The sequence below is a fragment of the Hoplias malabaricus genome, unplaced genomic scaffold (assembly GCF_029633855.1).
Source record: "Hoplias malabaricus isolate fHopMal1 unplaced genomic scaffold, fHopMal1.hap1 scaffold_64, whole genome shotgun sequence".
Taxonomy (NCBI): Eukaryota; Metazoa; Chordata; class Actinopteri; order Characiformes; family Erythrinidae; genus Hoplias; species Hoplias malabaricus.
The window spans coordinates 227,151-242,962 of NW_027100876.1; the positions used below are offsets into that span (position 1 = coordinate 227,151).

The 15,812-nt window shown below is 47.8% G+C and overlaps 1 protein-coding gene across 3 annotated transcripts in view; it reads left to right on the forward strand.

Moving 5' to 3' along the window:
- The window catches only part of nsd3 (nuclear receptor binding SET domain protein 3), a 32,491-nt gene extending 16,895 nt beyond the window's left edge, over positions 1-15,596 (forward strand). Inside the window, exons 15-24 of one of the 3 annotated variants that reach the window (XM_066658784.1) lie at positions 1,375-1,524; positions 4,955-5,114; positions 7,580-7,782; positions 9,131-9,243; positions 9,356-9,625; positions 9,814-9,930; positions 10,721-10,862; positions 11,125-11,231; positions 11,474-11,678; positions 12,184-15,596. In XM_066658784.1, the coding sequence (XP_066514881.1) occupies positions 1,375-1,524; positions 4,955-5,114; positions 7,580-7,782; positions 9,131-9,243; positions 9,356-9,625; positions 9,814-9,930; positions 10,721-10,862; positions 11,125-11,231; positions 11,474-11,678; positions 12,184-12,494 (1,778 nt within the window). In that variant the 3' untranslated portion in view covers positions 12,495-15,596. The remainder of the gene's footprint in view (positions 1-1,374; positions 1,525-4,954; positions 5,115-7,579; positions 7,783-9,130; positions 9,244-9,355; positions 9,626-9,813; positions 9,931-10,720; positions 10,863-11,124; positions 11,232-11,473; positions 11,679-12,183) is intronic. The other 2 variants (XM_066658786.1, XM_066658787.1) reach the window with 2 other exon arrangements.
- Positions 15,597-15,812: the final 216 nt, after the last annotated feature.

Genomic DNA, 15,812 nt, shown 5'->3' on the forward strand with positions numbered 1-15,812 from the left:
ATGAAGTGTCACCGACTCCACCTTCAGGCCCCGCCCCCTCTGTCCTCTCTCTGATCTGTAGCTAGGACTAATTCTGAGTAGAAGACGAGTGTGTGATCTGTGTGTTGTCTGTAGTTCTGGTGCTGGGTGTTGGTCTGGGACCTGAGAGACGGACCCGTCCTATGGGCTGTGAATAAAGGAAAGTCCAAATGTGGGGAATTAGTAACAGAACAGAACCCTGTCCTTGGACCTGCACCAGGTTTGGGAGGGGGGGGCGTTTCCGCAATAAATCGGATCCTGTGTTTCTTTTCTGGTCCTGGTTCTGGGTTTGGTGTTAGTGTTAGTGTTAGCACTGTGGCTAACCAGAGTCCCAGACCAGCACTGAAACATTCAGCAGCAGATTCATGTGTTTCTCTTTCTAGGATTCACTCATCCTCCCTGATCGAGTGTGTGTGTGTGTTTGTGTGGGTGTGTGTGTGTGAGGGAGAGAGAGAGGGCTGACGGATTCTCCTGTTTGTCTTGTGTCTGCGTGTGTGTGTGCCTGCGTGCGTGTGTGTCTGTGTCTGCGTGTGTGTGCCTATCTGCGTGCGCGTGTCTGTGTCTGTGTGCATGTCTGTGTCTGCATGTAAATGTCTGACTGTGTGTGTGTGTGTCTGCATGTATATGTCTGACTGTGTGTGTGTGTGTCTGCATGTGTATGTCTGACTGTGTGTGTGTGTGTCTGCATGTATATGTCTGACTGTGTGTGTGTGTGTCTGCATGTGTATGTCTGACTGTGTGTGTGTGTCTGCATGTATATGTCTGACTGTGTGTGTCTGCGTGCGTGTGTGTGTGTGTGCCTGCGTGTGTGTGTGTGTCTGTGTCTGCGTGTGTGTGTGTCTATCTGGGTGCGCGTGTTTGTGTCTGTGTGCATGTCTGCGTCTGCATGTATATGTCTGACTGTGTGTGTGTCTGTGTCTTCATGCGTGTCTGCATGTGTGTGTGTGTTTTTGCCTGTTTGTGTGTCTGTGCCTGCCTGCGTGTGTCTGTGTCTGCATGTGTCTGTATGCATGTGGGTCTGCGTGCATGTCTGTCTGTCTGCGTGTGTCTGCATGTGTGTGAGTGTGTTTGCCTGTGTGTGTGTCTGCGTGTGTCTAGCTGCGTGTCTGCATGTGTGTGTGACTGTCTGCATGTGTCTGAGTGAGTCAGTGAGGGTTGATGGATTCTCCTGTTTGTTGTGTGTGTGTGTGTGTCTGTCTGAGTGAGCCTGCGTGTGTGTGTTTGTAAGGGCTGATAGATTCTCCTGTTTAGTGTGTGGTGTGTGTGTGTGTGTGTGAGGGCTGATGGATTCTCCTGTTTGGTGTGTGGTGTGTGTGTGTGTGAGGGCTGATGGATTCTCCTGTTTGTCTCGTGTAGGGCTCTTAGTGCACGACCACACTGACACCGTTTTAAGTTCTTATACGTTTAAGTCTCACTTCCTTCTGACTGAGTCAAATCGTGCTGAGTTGATGAAATTACCTTTGATTCCTTCTTCTTCGTCAGCTACCAAAAAGAATATCGGAAAAGGTAACGCCCCTCTCTCTGTGTCTGTACCCTTCACTGTCTCTGCTTCAGTCTTAGTGTTGCCACCTTCTATGATTTACATTTTGTTTTAGTTTGAGTTTCCCGTAATTTGGCAACGACTAATGCAAACGCTGGACTCGAAATAACTCTCATCACGCCACGCCACATCCCATAATACTCCCAGCCCAGAGCACAGGGAGGAGTCTCTTACTAAACACAGGGCTGTTTCTCACTACAAAGTACATTAAGTTTGAACTGCCGTACTTGGGAGAACAAACTTGGCGACGCTGTGGTTGTTCTGTAATTGGAACAGCGATGTACTTGGTTCACCTTCTCAGTGGCGGGAAAAAAGCCATCGCACTAAGGTTGGTGCGAAATGCATTCTGGGATGTTTGACTCTGTCAGGTCTACAGAAGTCACGTCACTATGTGTCCTCGATAAAATGGGCGGAGTAAGAACACATCCAGGTATTTGAACTGTACTTGGCTGGATGTGGACTTTGAAATGGAACAGAAACTTGGGCTGTGACTGATGACGTTTCCCAAGAACACGAGAACGTAAGAATGTGTACGGAGAAACAGCTAGTGTGTCCATTTAATTATGGCCGCCTTCTTACTCAAAGGCTACTCAGAAACCCTTCTTCTTTTGTATCTGACCGTTCTGCACCAGTGTCCTATGCTGCTGTGAGTGCTTAAATTTGTACATTAGTGTGTTTGCTTAACTTTGCACTTCTCCACAACACTAGGGGTTTGTTGTAGGGAGTAGGGTATGGTGTAGTGAGTAGGGAGTATGGTATGGTGTAGGGAGTAGGGTATGTTGTGAGGAGTAGGGTGTGGTGTAGGGACTAGGGTATGTTGTAGGGTGTAGGGTATGTCTGTAGGGAGTAGGGTGTGTTGTATGGAGTAGTGAGTAGGAAGTATGGTATGGGGTAAGGGGTAGGGTATGTTGTGAGGAGTAGGGTGTGTTGTAGGGTGTAGGGAGTGTGGTATCTTGTAGGGACTAGGGAATAGGGTATGTTGTAGGGAATAGGGTGTGTTGTAGGGTATTGTGGGGTGTAGGGAGTAGGGTGTGTTGTAGGGAGTGTGGTATCTTGTAGGGACTAGGGTATGTCTGTAGGCACTAGGGAATGGGGTATGTTGTAGGGAGTACAGTGTGTTGTAGGGTATGTTATAGGGTGTAGGGAGTAGGGTGTGTTGTAGGGAGTAGGGTATGTTGTAGGGAGTAGGGTATGTGTGTAGGGAGTAGGGAATAGGGTGTGTTGTAGGGTATGGTGAAGGGAGTAGGGTATGGAATAGGGTGTGGTGTAGGGTGTGTTGTAGGGAGTAGGGAATAGGGTATGGTGTAGGGAGTAGGGTATGGAATAGGGTGTGTTGTAGGGAGTAGGGAATAGGGTGTGTTGTAGGGTATGGTGTAGGGAGTAGGGTATGGAATAGGGTGTGTTGTAGGGTGTAGGGAATAGGGTGTGTTGTAGGGTGTAGGGAATAGGGTGTGTTGTAGGGTGTAGGGAATAGGGTGTGTTGTAGGGAGTAGGGAATAGGGTGTGTTGTAGGGTGTAGGGAATAGGGTGTGTTGTAGGGAGTAGGGAATAGGGTGTGTTGTAGGGTGTAGGGAATAGGGTGTGTTGTAGGGTGTAGGGAATAGGGTGTGTTGTAGGGTGTAGGGAATAGGGTGTGTTGTAGGGAGTAGGGAATAGGGTGTGTTGTAGGGAGTAGGGTGTGTTGTAGGGAGTAGGGAATAGGGTGTGGTGTAGAGAGTAGGGAATAGGGTGTGTTGTAGGGAGTAGGGTGTGTTGTAGGGAGTAGGGTGTGTTGTAGGGAGTAGGGAATAGGGTGTGGTGTAGAGAGTAGGGAATAGGGTGTGGTGTAGGGAGTAGGGTGTGTTGTAGGGAGTAGGGAATAGGGTGTGGTGTAGAGAGTAGGGTATGGAATAGGGTGTGGTGTAGGGAGTAGGGTGTGTTGTAGGGAGTAGGGAATAGGGTGTGGTGTAGAGAGTAGGGTGTGTTGTAGGGAGTAGGGAATAGGGTGTGTTGTAGGGAGTAGGCTATATTAGAAGGAGTAGGGAGTACGGTATGTTATAGGGAGTAGGGTACTGTGTAGGTTTGACACAAAAGCAGAAATTGGCCTGAACAGTGTTCAACACTGTGACAGAGCCCCACACTCTCAGGGTGTTTCTGATAAATTGGCTGGTGAGTTTCGGTAGGAGGTGGCCTCCATAAATGAATACTCAGGTAATAGGTCTCCAGTTTGACCCCTCAGTCAGGTGGTCTCACCTGTCCCAGGTGAGTGTGGGGGGGTGGTGGGTTATTTTGAGTCCGGGAGCTGCTCGGCTGAGGGCTTGCTCTAAATCCCCTGGTGTTTGCCTCGTGTTTGTGTTTGTGAAATTCATTTTGGATGGCAGCATGCAGCTCACCTGCGTTCACCTCTTGTTGTCCTCGTTGACTTGCTGCACAGTCGGTTAATTGCCATCCAAAATAAGCGCCGTCTGTGTTGGTGTGGTGTCTAACGCAGGCATGGCCTCGCGCTTCTGTGTGTGGCTTCTGTGGCTGCTTCTGAAATCAGTCAGTGCTAGAATTTAATCAGACCTTATTCCTCAGGCCTCACTATGGAGCATGAGTCCCAGCCAGCTTTGAAATTAAAAAGACCCTCATATTTTCACTATTCACACTTTTCCACCACATGGACCCTAGTCTACTGGACTCTACTCAACACAGCTCCGTCATCAGTTCAGACAGATCAGTAGAGTTTGTTCCTTCCTTGTTGCAGCGTCCAGCTCTCGCTGGATTCTTTCGTCGGCCACCGATCCAAGGAGCGTTTGAACCTCTTCAAAAGACCACGCCGTCATTTTACGAGCTGCCGTCGTGAGTCGGATAAAAACAAACGTGATCTCTGCTGCAGCTGGAGATTTTACAGATGGAGAGTTGGTGCTGGTCGTCTGCGTCGCGTGGCGTAGAGTGACGACTCTCTCTGGACGATCAGCGCTCTGCAAGGTTTACACGCCACGGTTTAGTCCCTACTCGACTCGCTCTGAACCGCGAGAGAACAGCCACTAAACAAGAACCCGCTTCCAGAACCAGGACCTGATTCACCTGGTGGAGGAGTGGAAAAGATGAGTAGAGTCCAGTAGAGGAGAGGAGGGACCCTGCAGTGGAAAAGTGCAGCTAGTTTCCTACACGTCCCTATCCACCAGGGACGGATTCAGACACCCTCACTTCCTCCAGCCCATGGTCAGGCCCTAGGTGGCGTTACTGAGCGGGTTATTACCCCTGAGGGCAGTTACTGAGCGCTCGGGACAGATGTGCTGCTGGGTGAGGTTTGGAGAATGTTGTTCATTAACTGATTGGCACACGGTAACAGAGTGTGCCCCTTTGTGTATGTGTCACCTGTGTGTCTCCTGTGTGTGTATAATGTGTGTATGTGTGTGTGTGTGTGTGTAGGAGGGAGACTCCTGTGTTGTGAAGCGTGTCCCGCCTCCTTCCACCCGTCGTGTTTAAACATGGACGCGATGCCTGACGGAACGTGGCTGTGCAGCGAGTGCAGAGCCGGGAAAAAACCTCATTACAAACAGATCGTCTGGGTCAAACTCGGAAACTACAGGTAAACACTCACACACACACCATTATTATTACTATTTACACTATTACATTATTGTTATAGAATTACTGGAGTTAAACCGTTGAAAGTTAAATGGTGGACTATAATAGGACTGTCTCAATAACTGTAATAAGGTAAAGTCTGATTTACACTTCAGCGTTGACTCCACACAGAGACTATGTTGTTGTGAGCGTTTATTCTTCTGCGTTGGTGTCTGTGTCACTCTGCAGTAACACCTCCACACCACTAGGGGCTGAATCTCAAACATCTTCCTCTACATTCTGTAGTACACACTAGCTCCACGCGTCCACGTCACGGTTCACTTCTCTTTAGTTCCAGCTGGGAACTAACTTTTCTGGTTCATGAACCAGTTTATGTCGGTGTAAACATGGTGTGTGTGTTAATAACTGTGTGTGTGTGTGTGTGTTGATAACTGTGTGTGTGTGTGTGTGTGTTGATAAATGTGTGTGTGTGTATTAATAACTGTGTGTATGTGTGTGTGTGTTGATAACTGTGTGTGTGTGTGTTAATAACTGTGTGTGTGTGTTAATAACTGTGAATGTGTGTGTGTATTAATAACTGTGTGTGTGTGTTGATAACTGTGTGTATGTGTGTTAATAACTGAATGTGTGTATGTATTAATAACTGTGTGTGTGTGTGTTGATAACTGTGTGTGTGTGTGTGTGTGTTGATAACTGTGTGTGTGTGTTAATAACTGTGAATGTGTTTGTGTATTAATAACTGTGTGTATGTGTGTGTGTGTTGATAACTGTGTGTGTGTGTGTATTAATAACTGTGTGTGTGTGTGTGTGTGTGTGTGTGTGTTGATAACTGTGTGTTTTAATAACTGTGAATGTGTGTGTGTATTGATAACTGTGTGTGTGTGTGTTGATAACCGTTCTGCACCAGTGTCCTATGCTGCTGTGAGTGCTTAAATTTGTACATTGGTGTGTTTGCTTAACTTTGCACTTCTCCACAACACTAGGGGTTTGTTGTAGGGAGTAGGGTATGGTGTAGTGAGTAGGGAGTATGGTATGGTGTAGGGAGTAGGGTATGGTGTAGTGAGTAGGGAGTATGGTATGGTGTAGGGAGTAGGGTATGTTGTGAGGAGTAGGGTGTGGTGTAGGGACTAGGGTATGTTGTAGGGTGTAGGGTATGTCTGTAGGGAGTAGGGTGTGTTGTATGGAGTAGTGAGTAGGAAGTATGGTATGGGGTAAGGGGTAGGGTATGTTGTGAGGAGTAGGGTGTGTTGTAGGGTGTAGGGAGTGTGGTATCTTGTAGGGACTAGGGAATAGGGTGTGTTGTAGAGTATTGTGGGGTGTAGGGAGTAGGGTGTGTTGTAGGGAGTGTGGTATCTTGTAGGGACTAGAGTATGTCTGTAGGCACTAGGGAATGGGGTATGTTGTAGGGAGTACAGTGTGTTGTAGGGTATGTTATAGGGTGTAGGGAGTAGGGTGTGTTGTAGGGAGTAGGGTATGTTGTAGGGAGTAGGGTATGTGTGTAGGGAGTAGGGAATAGGGTGTGTTGTAGGGTATGGTGAAGGGAGTAGGGTATGGAATAGGGTGTGTTGTAGGGAGTAGGGAATGGGGTGTGTTGTAGGGTATGGTGTAGGGAGTAGGGTATGGAATAGGGTGTGTTGTAGGGTGTAGGGAATAGGGTGTGTTGTAGGGTGTAGGGAATAGGGTGTGTTGTAGGGAGTAGGGAATAGGGTATGGTGTAGGTAGTAGGGTATGGAATAGGGTGTGGTGTAGGGAGTAGGGTGTGTTGTAGGGAGTAGGGAATAGGGTGTGTTGTAGGGAGTAGGGTATGGTGTAGTGAGTAGGGAGTATGGTATGGTGTAGGGAGTAGGGTATGGAATAGGGTGTGGTGTAGGGAGTAGGGTGTGTTGTAGGGAGTAGGGAATAGGGTGTGTTGTAGGGAGTAGGGAATAGGGTGTGTTGTAGGGAGTAGGGTATGGTGTAGGGAGTATGGTATGGTGTAGGGAGTAGGGTATGTTGTGAGGAGTAGGGTGTGGTGTAGGGACTAGGGTATGTTGTAGGGTGTAGGGTATGTCTGTAGGGAGTAGGGTGTGTTGTATGGAGTAGTGAGTAGGAAGTATGGTATGGGGTAAGGGGTAGGGTATGTTGTGAGGAGTAGGGTGTGTTGTAGGGTGTAGGGAGTGTGGTATCTTGTAGGGACTAGGGAATAGGGTATGTTGTAGGGAATAGGGTGTGTTGTAGGGTATTGTGGGGTGTAGGGAGTAGGGTGTGTTGTAGGGTGTAGGGTATGTCTGTAGGGAGTAGGGTGTGTTGTATGGAGTAGTGAGTAGGAAGTATGGTATTTTAATAATTTATGGTATATTAATAACTGTGTATGTGTGTGTGTTGATAACTGTGTGTGTGTTGATAACTGTGTGTATGTGTTAATAACTGTGTGTGTGTGTGTGTATTAATAACTGTGTGTGTGTGTGTGTGTGTGTGTGTGTGTAGGTGGTGGCCTGCGGAGATCTGTAATCCTCGGCTGGTTCCGTCCAACATCCAGAGTCTGAAGCACGATATCGGAGAGTTCCCCGTGTTCTTCTTCGGTTCCCACGATTACTACTGGATCCACCAGGGCAGAGTTTTCCCGTACGTAGAGAGCGACAAGAACTTCGCTGAGGGCCAGGTCGGCATCAACAAGACCTTTAAGAAAGGTACAGTCTTACCCAGTCACTCACACACACTCAGTCAGTCACACACTCACCCAGTCACTCACACACACTCAGTCACACACACACACACACTCACCCAGTTGCTCACACACACTCAATCAGTCACACACTCACCCAGTCACTCACACACACTCACCCAGTCACTCACACACACTCACCCAGTCACTCACACACACTCAGTCAGTCACACACTCACCCAGTCACTCACACACTCACCCAGTCACTCACTCACACTCACCCAGTCACTTACACACACACTCACCCAGTCACTTACACACACACTCAGTCACTTACACACTCACCCAGTCACTCACACACTCACCCAGTCTCTCAGTCACTCACCCAGTCGCTCACTCACACTCACCCAGTCACTCACTCTCACTCACGCACACACTCACCCAGTCACTCACAGTCAGTCACTCACTCACCCAGTCACTCACTCTCACTCACGCACACACTCACCCAGTCACTCACAGTCAGTCACTCACTCTCACTCACGCACACACTCACCCAGTCACTCACACACACCCAGTCAGTCACACACTCACCCAGTCACTCACACACTCACCCAGTCACTCACACACTCACCCAGTCGCTCACTCACACTCACCCAGTCACTCACTCTCACTCACGCACACACTCACCCAGTCACTCACACACACTCAGTCAGTCACTCACACACTCACCCAGTCACTCACACACTCACCCAGTCTCTCAGTCACTCACCCAGTCACTCACTCTCACTCACCCAGTCACTCACTCTCACTCACGCACACACTCAGTCAGTCACTCACTCACCCAGTCACTCACACACACTCACCCAGTCGCTCACACATTCACCCTAGTGAGGCACTGTTTATTTCACTTCCACTGTCAGTTGCTTAGTGACAAAAAGAAAAATCCCAGTGCATTCTGGTCCATATTTAGCTTGTGTAATGAGCTCCCATGTTTACAATGAATTACCAGTGCATTGTGGGAGATTGTAGTGCCTCAAAATCCCACTCGAGTTCCACTGCAAAGCAGTGATTACAGCGCCACGGTGATGTCACTGTCGGAGCGCAGACATCCTGTTACACTGCGTTACTCTAAACACACCCTGCCTCCAGAACAGTGGCACTCTGTAAACGGCAGGAGTCAGGAAACCGGGCCGGGTTCATTCCCTGGATCTTTATTTTTAAACCAAGAGAGGGACTGGCTTTGGTAAATAACACCTTTACAAACCCACACCTGCAGCTCGTTTCAAGAATATTACACTCCTCATGTCAACATTACACTGCATCTAACACAGGTTAATGTGTATGTGTGTGTGTGTGTGTGTGTGTGTGTGTAGCTCTGGAGGAGGCAGCGAGGAGGTTCCAGGAGCTAAAGGCTCAGCGTGAAACAAAAGAGGCTCTGGAACAAGAACGAAACTCTCGCAGACCCCCACCGTACAAACTCATCAAGGTAACACACACACGCATTCTCTCTCTCTCTCTTTCTCTCTCTGTCTCATCCACTAACAGAGGGGAGGATCTATAAACAGTTTATAATCATCTCTAACAATCTCTCTCTGCAGTGTAATAAGCCGGTGGGGAAGGTGCAGGTTCTCCCCATGGACCTGTCGGAGGTTCCGCGGTGCAGCTGCCGGCCCGATGGAGAGTCTCCCTGTGGAGCTGAAGCCCAGTGTTTGAACAGGATGCTTCAATACGAGTGCCACGCTCAGGTGTGTCCAGCAGGGGAGCGCTGCCTCAACCAGAACTTCACCCGGCGCCGCTACCCCGAGACCGAGGTCTTTAGAACCGCACGCAGAGGCTGGGGCCTCAGGACCAAACAGGACCTCAAGAAGGTTAGAACCCCTTATCCCTCTTCATCACCTTGAATCTAGAACCCTGTCTGTCATTATTATCTAGAGCTCATCTCTACAGCACTCTGCCTGAGGACTGCAATTACACTCTTACTTCCAGTGGGTTATCCACATCTCTGTACACCTTTATCATTTTGTGTGTGTGTGTGTGTGTGTGTGTGTGTGTTTAGGGAGACTTTGTGATGGAGTATGTTGGAGAACTGATTGATTTGGAAGAGTGTCGGCAGCGAATAAGCAGCGCAAACAAGAACCATGTCACCAACTTCTACATGCTCACCCTCACCAAGGTGTGTATGTGTGTGTACACCCATTGATTTGGTAAACGGACCAAGACACTACACTGTGGCCCAATCCCAATGCCCCTCTCACAACGGCGAGATGATGCACAGCGCCCAAAGTAACCCACAGGTGTCAGTGTTTCCTCCTTTCAACTCTATGAGCCCAAGTGTATTCTCTGAGTTTAATGTAGTTTCAGTGGATTATGGCCTTTACTTCAGAACGGACAGAAAACAGCACGAGGAGAAGCTGAGGTCTCGGGAGTTAGCTGTAAATGTTCAGTTCCACCTTAAATGTTACTTAGTATTTAAGGTGGAACTGAACATTTACAGCTAACTCCCGAGACCTCAGCTTCTCCTCGTGCTGTTTTCTGTAAAGGCCATAATTTCTGTAAGTGTGAACAGAACTCTGCAGAATGAGAATCTGAGCTGAGCTCCATGTCACAGAAGAGTGAGGAGAGGGGGGTAATCTCTGATTGTGGAACTCTTCTGAAGGAGAATGAGGCCCTAAATGTAACTAAAGTCCAGAAGCTCCTCTGATATCACTGCAGACTGGTGCAGAGCTGCTACAGAGTGTCGCTAGTCGCCTGGGAATGAAGCGCTGCTCTGTTTTGTTTGTGTTCTGATGAAGTATCAGGGTCTTGAAGGGTCGCCCCGTGTTGGACACTCAGACACTAGGTGGAGGGAGGGGGAATGAGGAATGGGACTGGGCCTGTTTGTCAGTGTCAGTGACTCTGGTTTAAAGGCACTAGAGTGTGGTGCTCTGTGCTGAATGTTAATGAAGCTGCTGGTTGTTGTTCAGGACCGGGTGATTGATGCTGGACCCAAAGGGAATCTCTCTCGCTTCATGAACCACAGCTGCAGCCCGAACTGCGAGACGCAGAAGTGGACGGTGAACGGAGACGTCCGCATCGGGCTCTTCACACTCTGCGACATCGCTGCAGGTGAGGAGCTCTAGCTCTGTATCCATGCGTAGTTTGTGAAAATGATTCAGCTCTTCTCTTCTGTTTCTTCACGCTCTTTAAACAGCAGGTGCTTTGGGACCGTAGCATTCTCAGTGCACTAGGTGGCAGAGTATGTCTTTTTCTCTCTAGACGGGTTGGACAAAGTACACTAGATATGTTGTTGATGTTGAAGGTGTAGTGGATGGTAAGGAGGCTGTGAACCAGAAGAATTCTGAACTCTGTTTTTCTGTGTTTTCCGCAGACACTGAGTTGACGTTTAATTATAATCTCGACTGTTTGGGGAACGGCAGGACGACGTGCCTCTGCGGAGCCGAGAACTGCAGCGGGTTTCTCGGAGTTCGGCCCAAGGTTTTTGAGCCATCACATCACCATGACAACAGCACTGCATCATCACGACAGTAGCACTGCATCACCACAACATCACCATCATATTACCATGACAACACCACAGTATTATGACAAAACCACTGCATCTCCATGACAACACAACATCACTGTGTCACCATGACAACACAATTCATCAACAAGTGTTTGTGTGTATTTTTGCTCATTGACCATATGTTGCTGACGACGTTGATGATGATGTGCAGAGCGCTGTGGTGATGGAGAAGGAGGAGAAGGTGAAGAACTCGAAGCTGAAGGTGAAGAAGCGGAAGCTGAAGATGGAGAACCGACAGAATCAGGAGTACGTGTGTTTCTGCTGTGGAGAGCGGGGGGAGCTGGTGATGTGTGACAGGAAGGACTGCCCTAAAGCCTTTCACCTGCTCTGCCTCAACCTCAGCAAACCCCCCCACGGTAGGTTAAAGCCATCCACACACCAGAGTCCAGTCACTCTTCCTTCATAGTCTCACTGTCCACTCCGCTCACTCTGGACTGCATCTGTGGCTCTGCATACTTTATTACCCCCCTCTCCCCCTGTTCCTCAGCGCTCAGGACCCCCACAGAGCAGGTGTGATGTGGTGGTGGATCATTCTCAGCGCTGCAGTGACACTGACGTGGTGGTGGTGTGTTAGTGTGTGTTGTGCTGGTGTAGAGTGGATCAGACACAGCAGTGCTGCTGGAGTTTTTAAACCCCTCAGTGTCTGGACTGAGAACAGTCCACCGACCAAAAACATACAGCCGACAGCGTCCTGTGTCACTGATGAAGGACTAGAGGACGAGCGACACACACTGTGCAGCGACAGATGAGCTACTGTCTCTGACTCTACATCTACAAGGTGGACCAACGAGGGAGGAGTGTCTCACAGAGTGGACAGAGAGTGGACACAGGGGTTAAATGTTTATTTTGTGTGTGTTTCAGGGCGGTGGGAGTGTCCGTGGCACCAGTGCAGTGTGTGTGATCGTCCTGCTGAGGTTTTCTGTGAGTTTTGTCCCTCGTCGTTTTGCCGCGATCACGAAGTGGGGCAGCTCCTCACGGCACATGACGGCAGAACCTGCTGCAGCCAACACGAGCCAAAACTGACCGGACAGAGCCTGGTCAAACAGGAACCCGAGGATCCAGAGCCTGGAGAGGAAGAGGAGGAGGAGGAGGACGAGGAAGAGGAGGAGGAGGAAGAGGAAGAAGAGGAGGTGGGAGGAGGAGAGAGGGAGGGAGGAGATGGTGGAGAGTGAAAAATGAAATGAAACTGAAACCAAACCTGGATCACATCCTCCAAACGGCCAGAGGGGGGCGCTGCAGAGAAACCCAACACACACAGGCGCTAATTATTGTTCATTCCAGATGTGCAGCAGCTGGAGATCTTCACCTCTTCAGAAACAGCTGGACTCTCTTCGGGAAGCAAGTCGTGAGGGAGGAGTTGGGGAGGATGCGTGTGCAGCGTTTCACTCAAGAACCTGATGATGTACCTCATGTAAATAGAACCGGTTCCTCTGAGACGGCGGGCGGAGGATCTCACGGCGTTCCTCAACATTTCAGTGGTACCCTAAAGAATTAATAATCTCCAGAACCGAACAGAACCGAGCAGAACGCAGCTGTGGAACTGAGCTGCCACTTCATAACACGTGTTTGTGATTTGTAAAATATATATCATTATTAATATATTTATGACTATGTTTACATCCACTCACAGTGTACAGTATTGTTCATGGTATTAGTGACTTTGATATCACTATATTATTATTATTATTATTATTATTATTATTGTTACTATTATTAATGTTGTAAATGTGCCCTTTCTGTCAGAGATGATGCGCCTCCTCCACCACTTTTCCTTTCTTTATTTTTTGCCCTTTTTAGTTTCTCTCAGTTTCTGTTAAATAACGATAATTATATGAAAAAAAAAACGAAGAACGTCTTCAGAGACGTAGATCACGGCTAGCGGTTAGCGTTAGCCTGTCCCTGAGATACGAGGTTCTCTCACTGTTACCAGCCTCTGGACGTTTTTAACCTTTTTAAAGTTCCTCGAACCCTCTCCGATGTATTCCTCGCTGAATCCAGACACTGCCGTTGTTTTGGTTTTTGTCTCGTGCCAAAGCCAGCGTCTCGTTAAACGTCTGGTGGTTTTAGCCTTTTTTCTGTTATGTTGCGTTTACGGTGTTTTCACAAAGAGAAATGTAAATACAGCCTGTTTATTTTAGTCGTTTTCGTGCTGTTGCCAACGGAGTCCTCGGTTGAATCCGGTTTAATACACGGCTGTAAAAAAGAGGAGGATTCCTAAGGGTCACTTTCACGAAGGGCCCTTTTCCCACAATTCATTTGGGGTTTTTTTGTTTTAAAACTTAGATGTTGGAAGGTTTTGTATCACATTTTGTCTTAAAACTAAACGCAGATGGTTTGTGAAGAGGAGGAGGGTCTTGTTCTGTGAGGATGAGGATGAGGATGAAGATGATGATGGAGATGTGGATTAAAGAGAGGGGGGGGGAGGTGTGGATCGGCCGAGTGTAGCATAAACGTTCTCCTGCGTATTTTCTACTTCTGGCTGTAAATCTGAGTGAATAATCTCTAGCTGTTGCTCGGTGTACGATGTCGTGATTAACCCTTCGCTGTAAAGTTCTGTGCTCGAGAACTCCTCGTCTTTAGGCCGCGTTTATCCACGGCAGTAGAAACGATCGCTAATCTCTCCATCTTTATACACTCGTCTGTTTCTGCAGGAATCTGTGAGTGACGCTCGTGTCGTGTTTAAACTCTTCGTCATCGGCTTCTCTTTCCTTTAGGATCGTGGGTTTCCAGCGTTCGGCTCCGACACTCGTGAAAATAAAGGTTTAATACGGGAGCCGCAGAGGGACCACCTTCAGTTCCTCGCTGAATCAGCACAAAGCGCTCGGTTCATACTTTTTCCCTTCATTGTTTTAAAGAGAAGTTCCTTTTTCCACCAGAGGGGGCGCCAAAGCATCAAAAAAACATTTGGACTAAAGCTGTGATCAGTCGAGATGATCATGGACCACTCGGTCGCTGTGGTGGAGTTGATTGGGTTTTGGGCTGGAGTCAGACCCATGTTCTCTTTACTAAAGCGTTCTCCGGTTCCCAGAGCTGCAGCTCGGCGCCGCGGGGGACCTTTACTTTGACGAGTGTCACGCAGCTGCAGTGTTTACCTGTTCATCTGCAGAAATATCCGTGTTTCTGTTTAGTTTACAGAGGGTGAGTGTGAGTGTGTGTGTGTGTGTTTCAGATAATGAAAGTTAATATTTCTTTTCCAAACCTTCACTGCTTTATTTTTCAGATCTTGCGCTGATCTTTTTCCATGATGCACTTTCAGTTTGTTTTGCTTTGTTTTGGCCTTAATCATGTTTTAACACTAAACTCTACGATATTTGTCTTTTTTTTTACGCATCATTTTCAGCACTTTTCTCCTAAAGCTGTGTTTCCGGGGGTGGGCGGAGTTTGTGGAGATGCGAGGTTTTGACGTCACTCTGTAATTTAAACACGTTTGAGGCTGGGTCCGAGATTTCTCCTTTATTCTCTTTATTTCTCGTTTCCTGCGTTTCTCCGCGTGTCTGTTTTCACTCGCTCGGACCGTAACGTCGTTATTGATTTTGTTTTGTTTTTTACCATATCATCTGTTAGTTTATTAACCCTTCAGGCCACTCAGTGTTAGTGCGCTGTACTCCACTTTCACTCGTTATATTTTTATATAAATGTGATTTAAAAGTGTCATAAACATCTTGTGCTTCTTCTCGCATGTGGTGCCTGTTCTTTTGGGTTGGATCCGATCGCTCACGGCTTCATTAAAACCCATTTGTGTTGATGTTGATCTCACGTTTCCTTTAAAGAAAACGGACTGTTTTTTGCTGAAATCCTGCTTCTGGACTTTAATGGAGTTTCTGTTTCGTGTAAAGCTTAAGTGTTACTGTAAAGTTTTCACCATGGAAGTATACGCTCTGAATAAAGGATCTTATAGACGGCACCAGGTAGAACGACCGTCCTCTGGAGTTTTATAACGAACTGAATCACGGATTCCTGGGGCTGCGGACTGCGTCTGTCGCGGTGGAAGAGATTTGTCTGATGCTTGTTTAAATGTAAATAGCAGAAAAGGCGAAGGACTCCACTGTCGTTCTGTTTAGTGTCGAATGCCTGTAAACTTACTCCTGAATGTTTGTGAACGTAGGCACATTTTTGTACATTTCTTTACTGTATTTTTATTTCACCAACTTTCAGATGTTTTTCTTCAGAATTCATAATTTATTGAGAGTATTTTAAGCGACATTCCACAGATTTACTCAGTTTCAGACTTGCCTGGTTTGACTTCAATAAAACTGTACTGAATGTTATACCTTTACTTGTGGCGTCTGAGCAGCCCTCAGCACTTCGTTATGAACGAATGAGCGAGTGAATGAATTAAGAGTGTGATTCTACAGAGCTGTCCCAGACCGGGACATTAGAGAGGCTCCTCCGCCAGCTGTGAGACGAGACGGAGAGACAGAGGAAGAGAACACATCGAGGAACTGCCCCCCGGGGTCTTTACTGACCTCAGGACCTCGGTGTTACGTCTC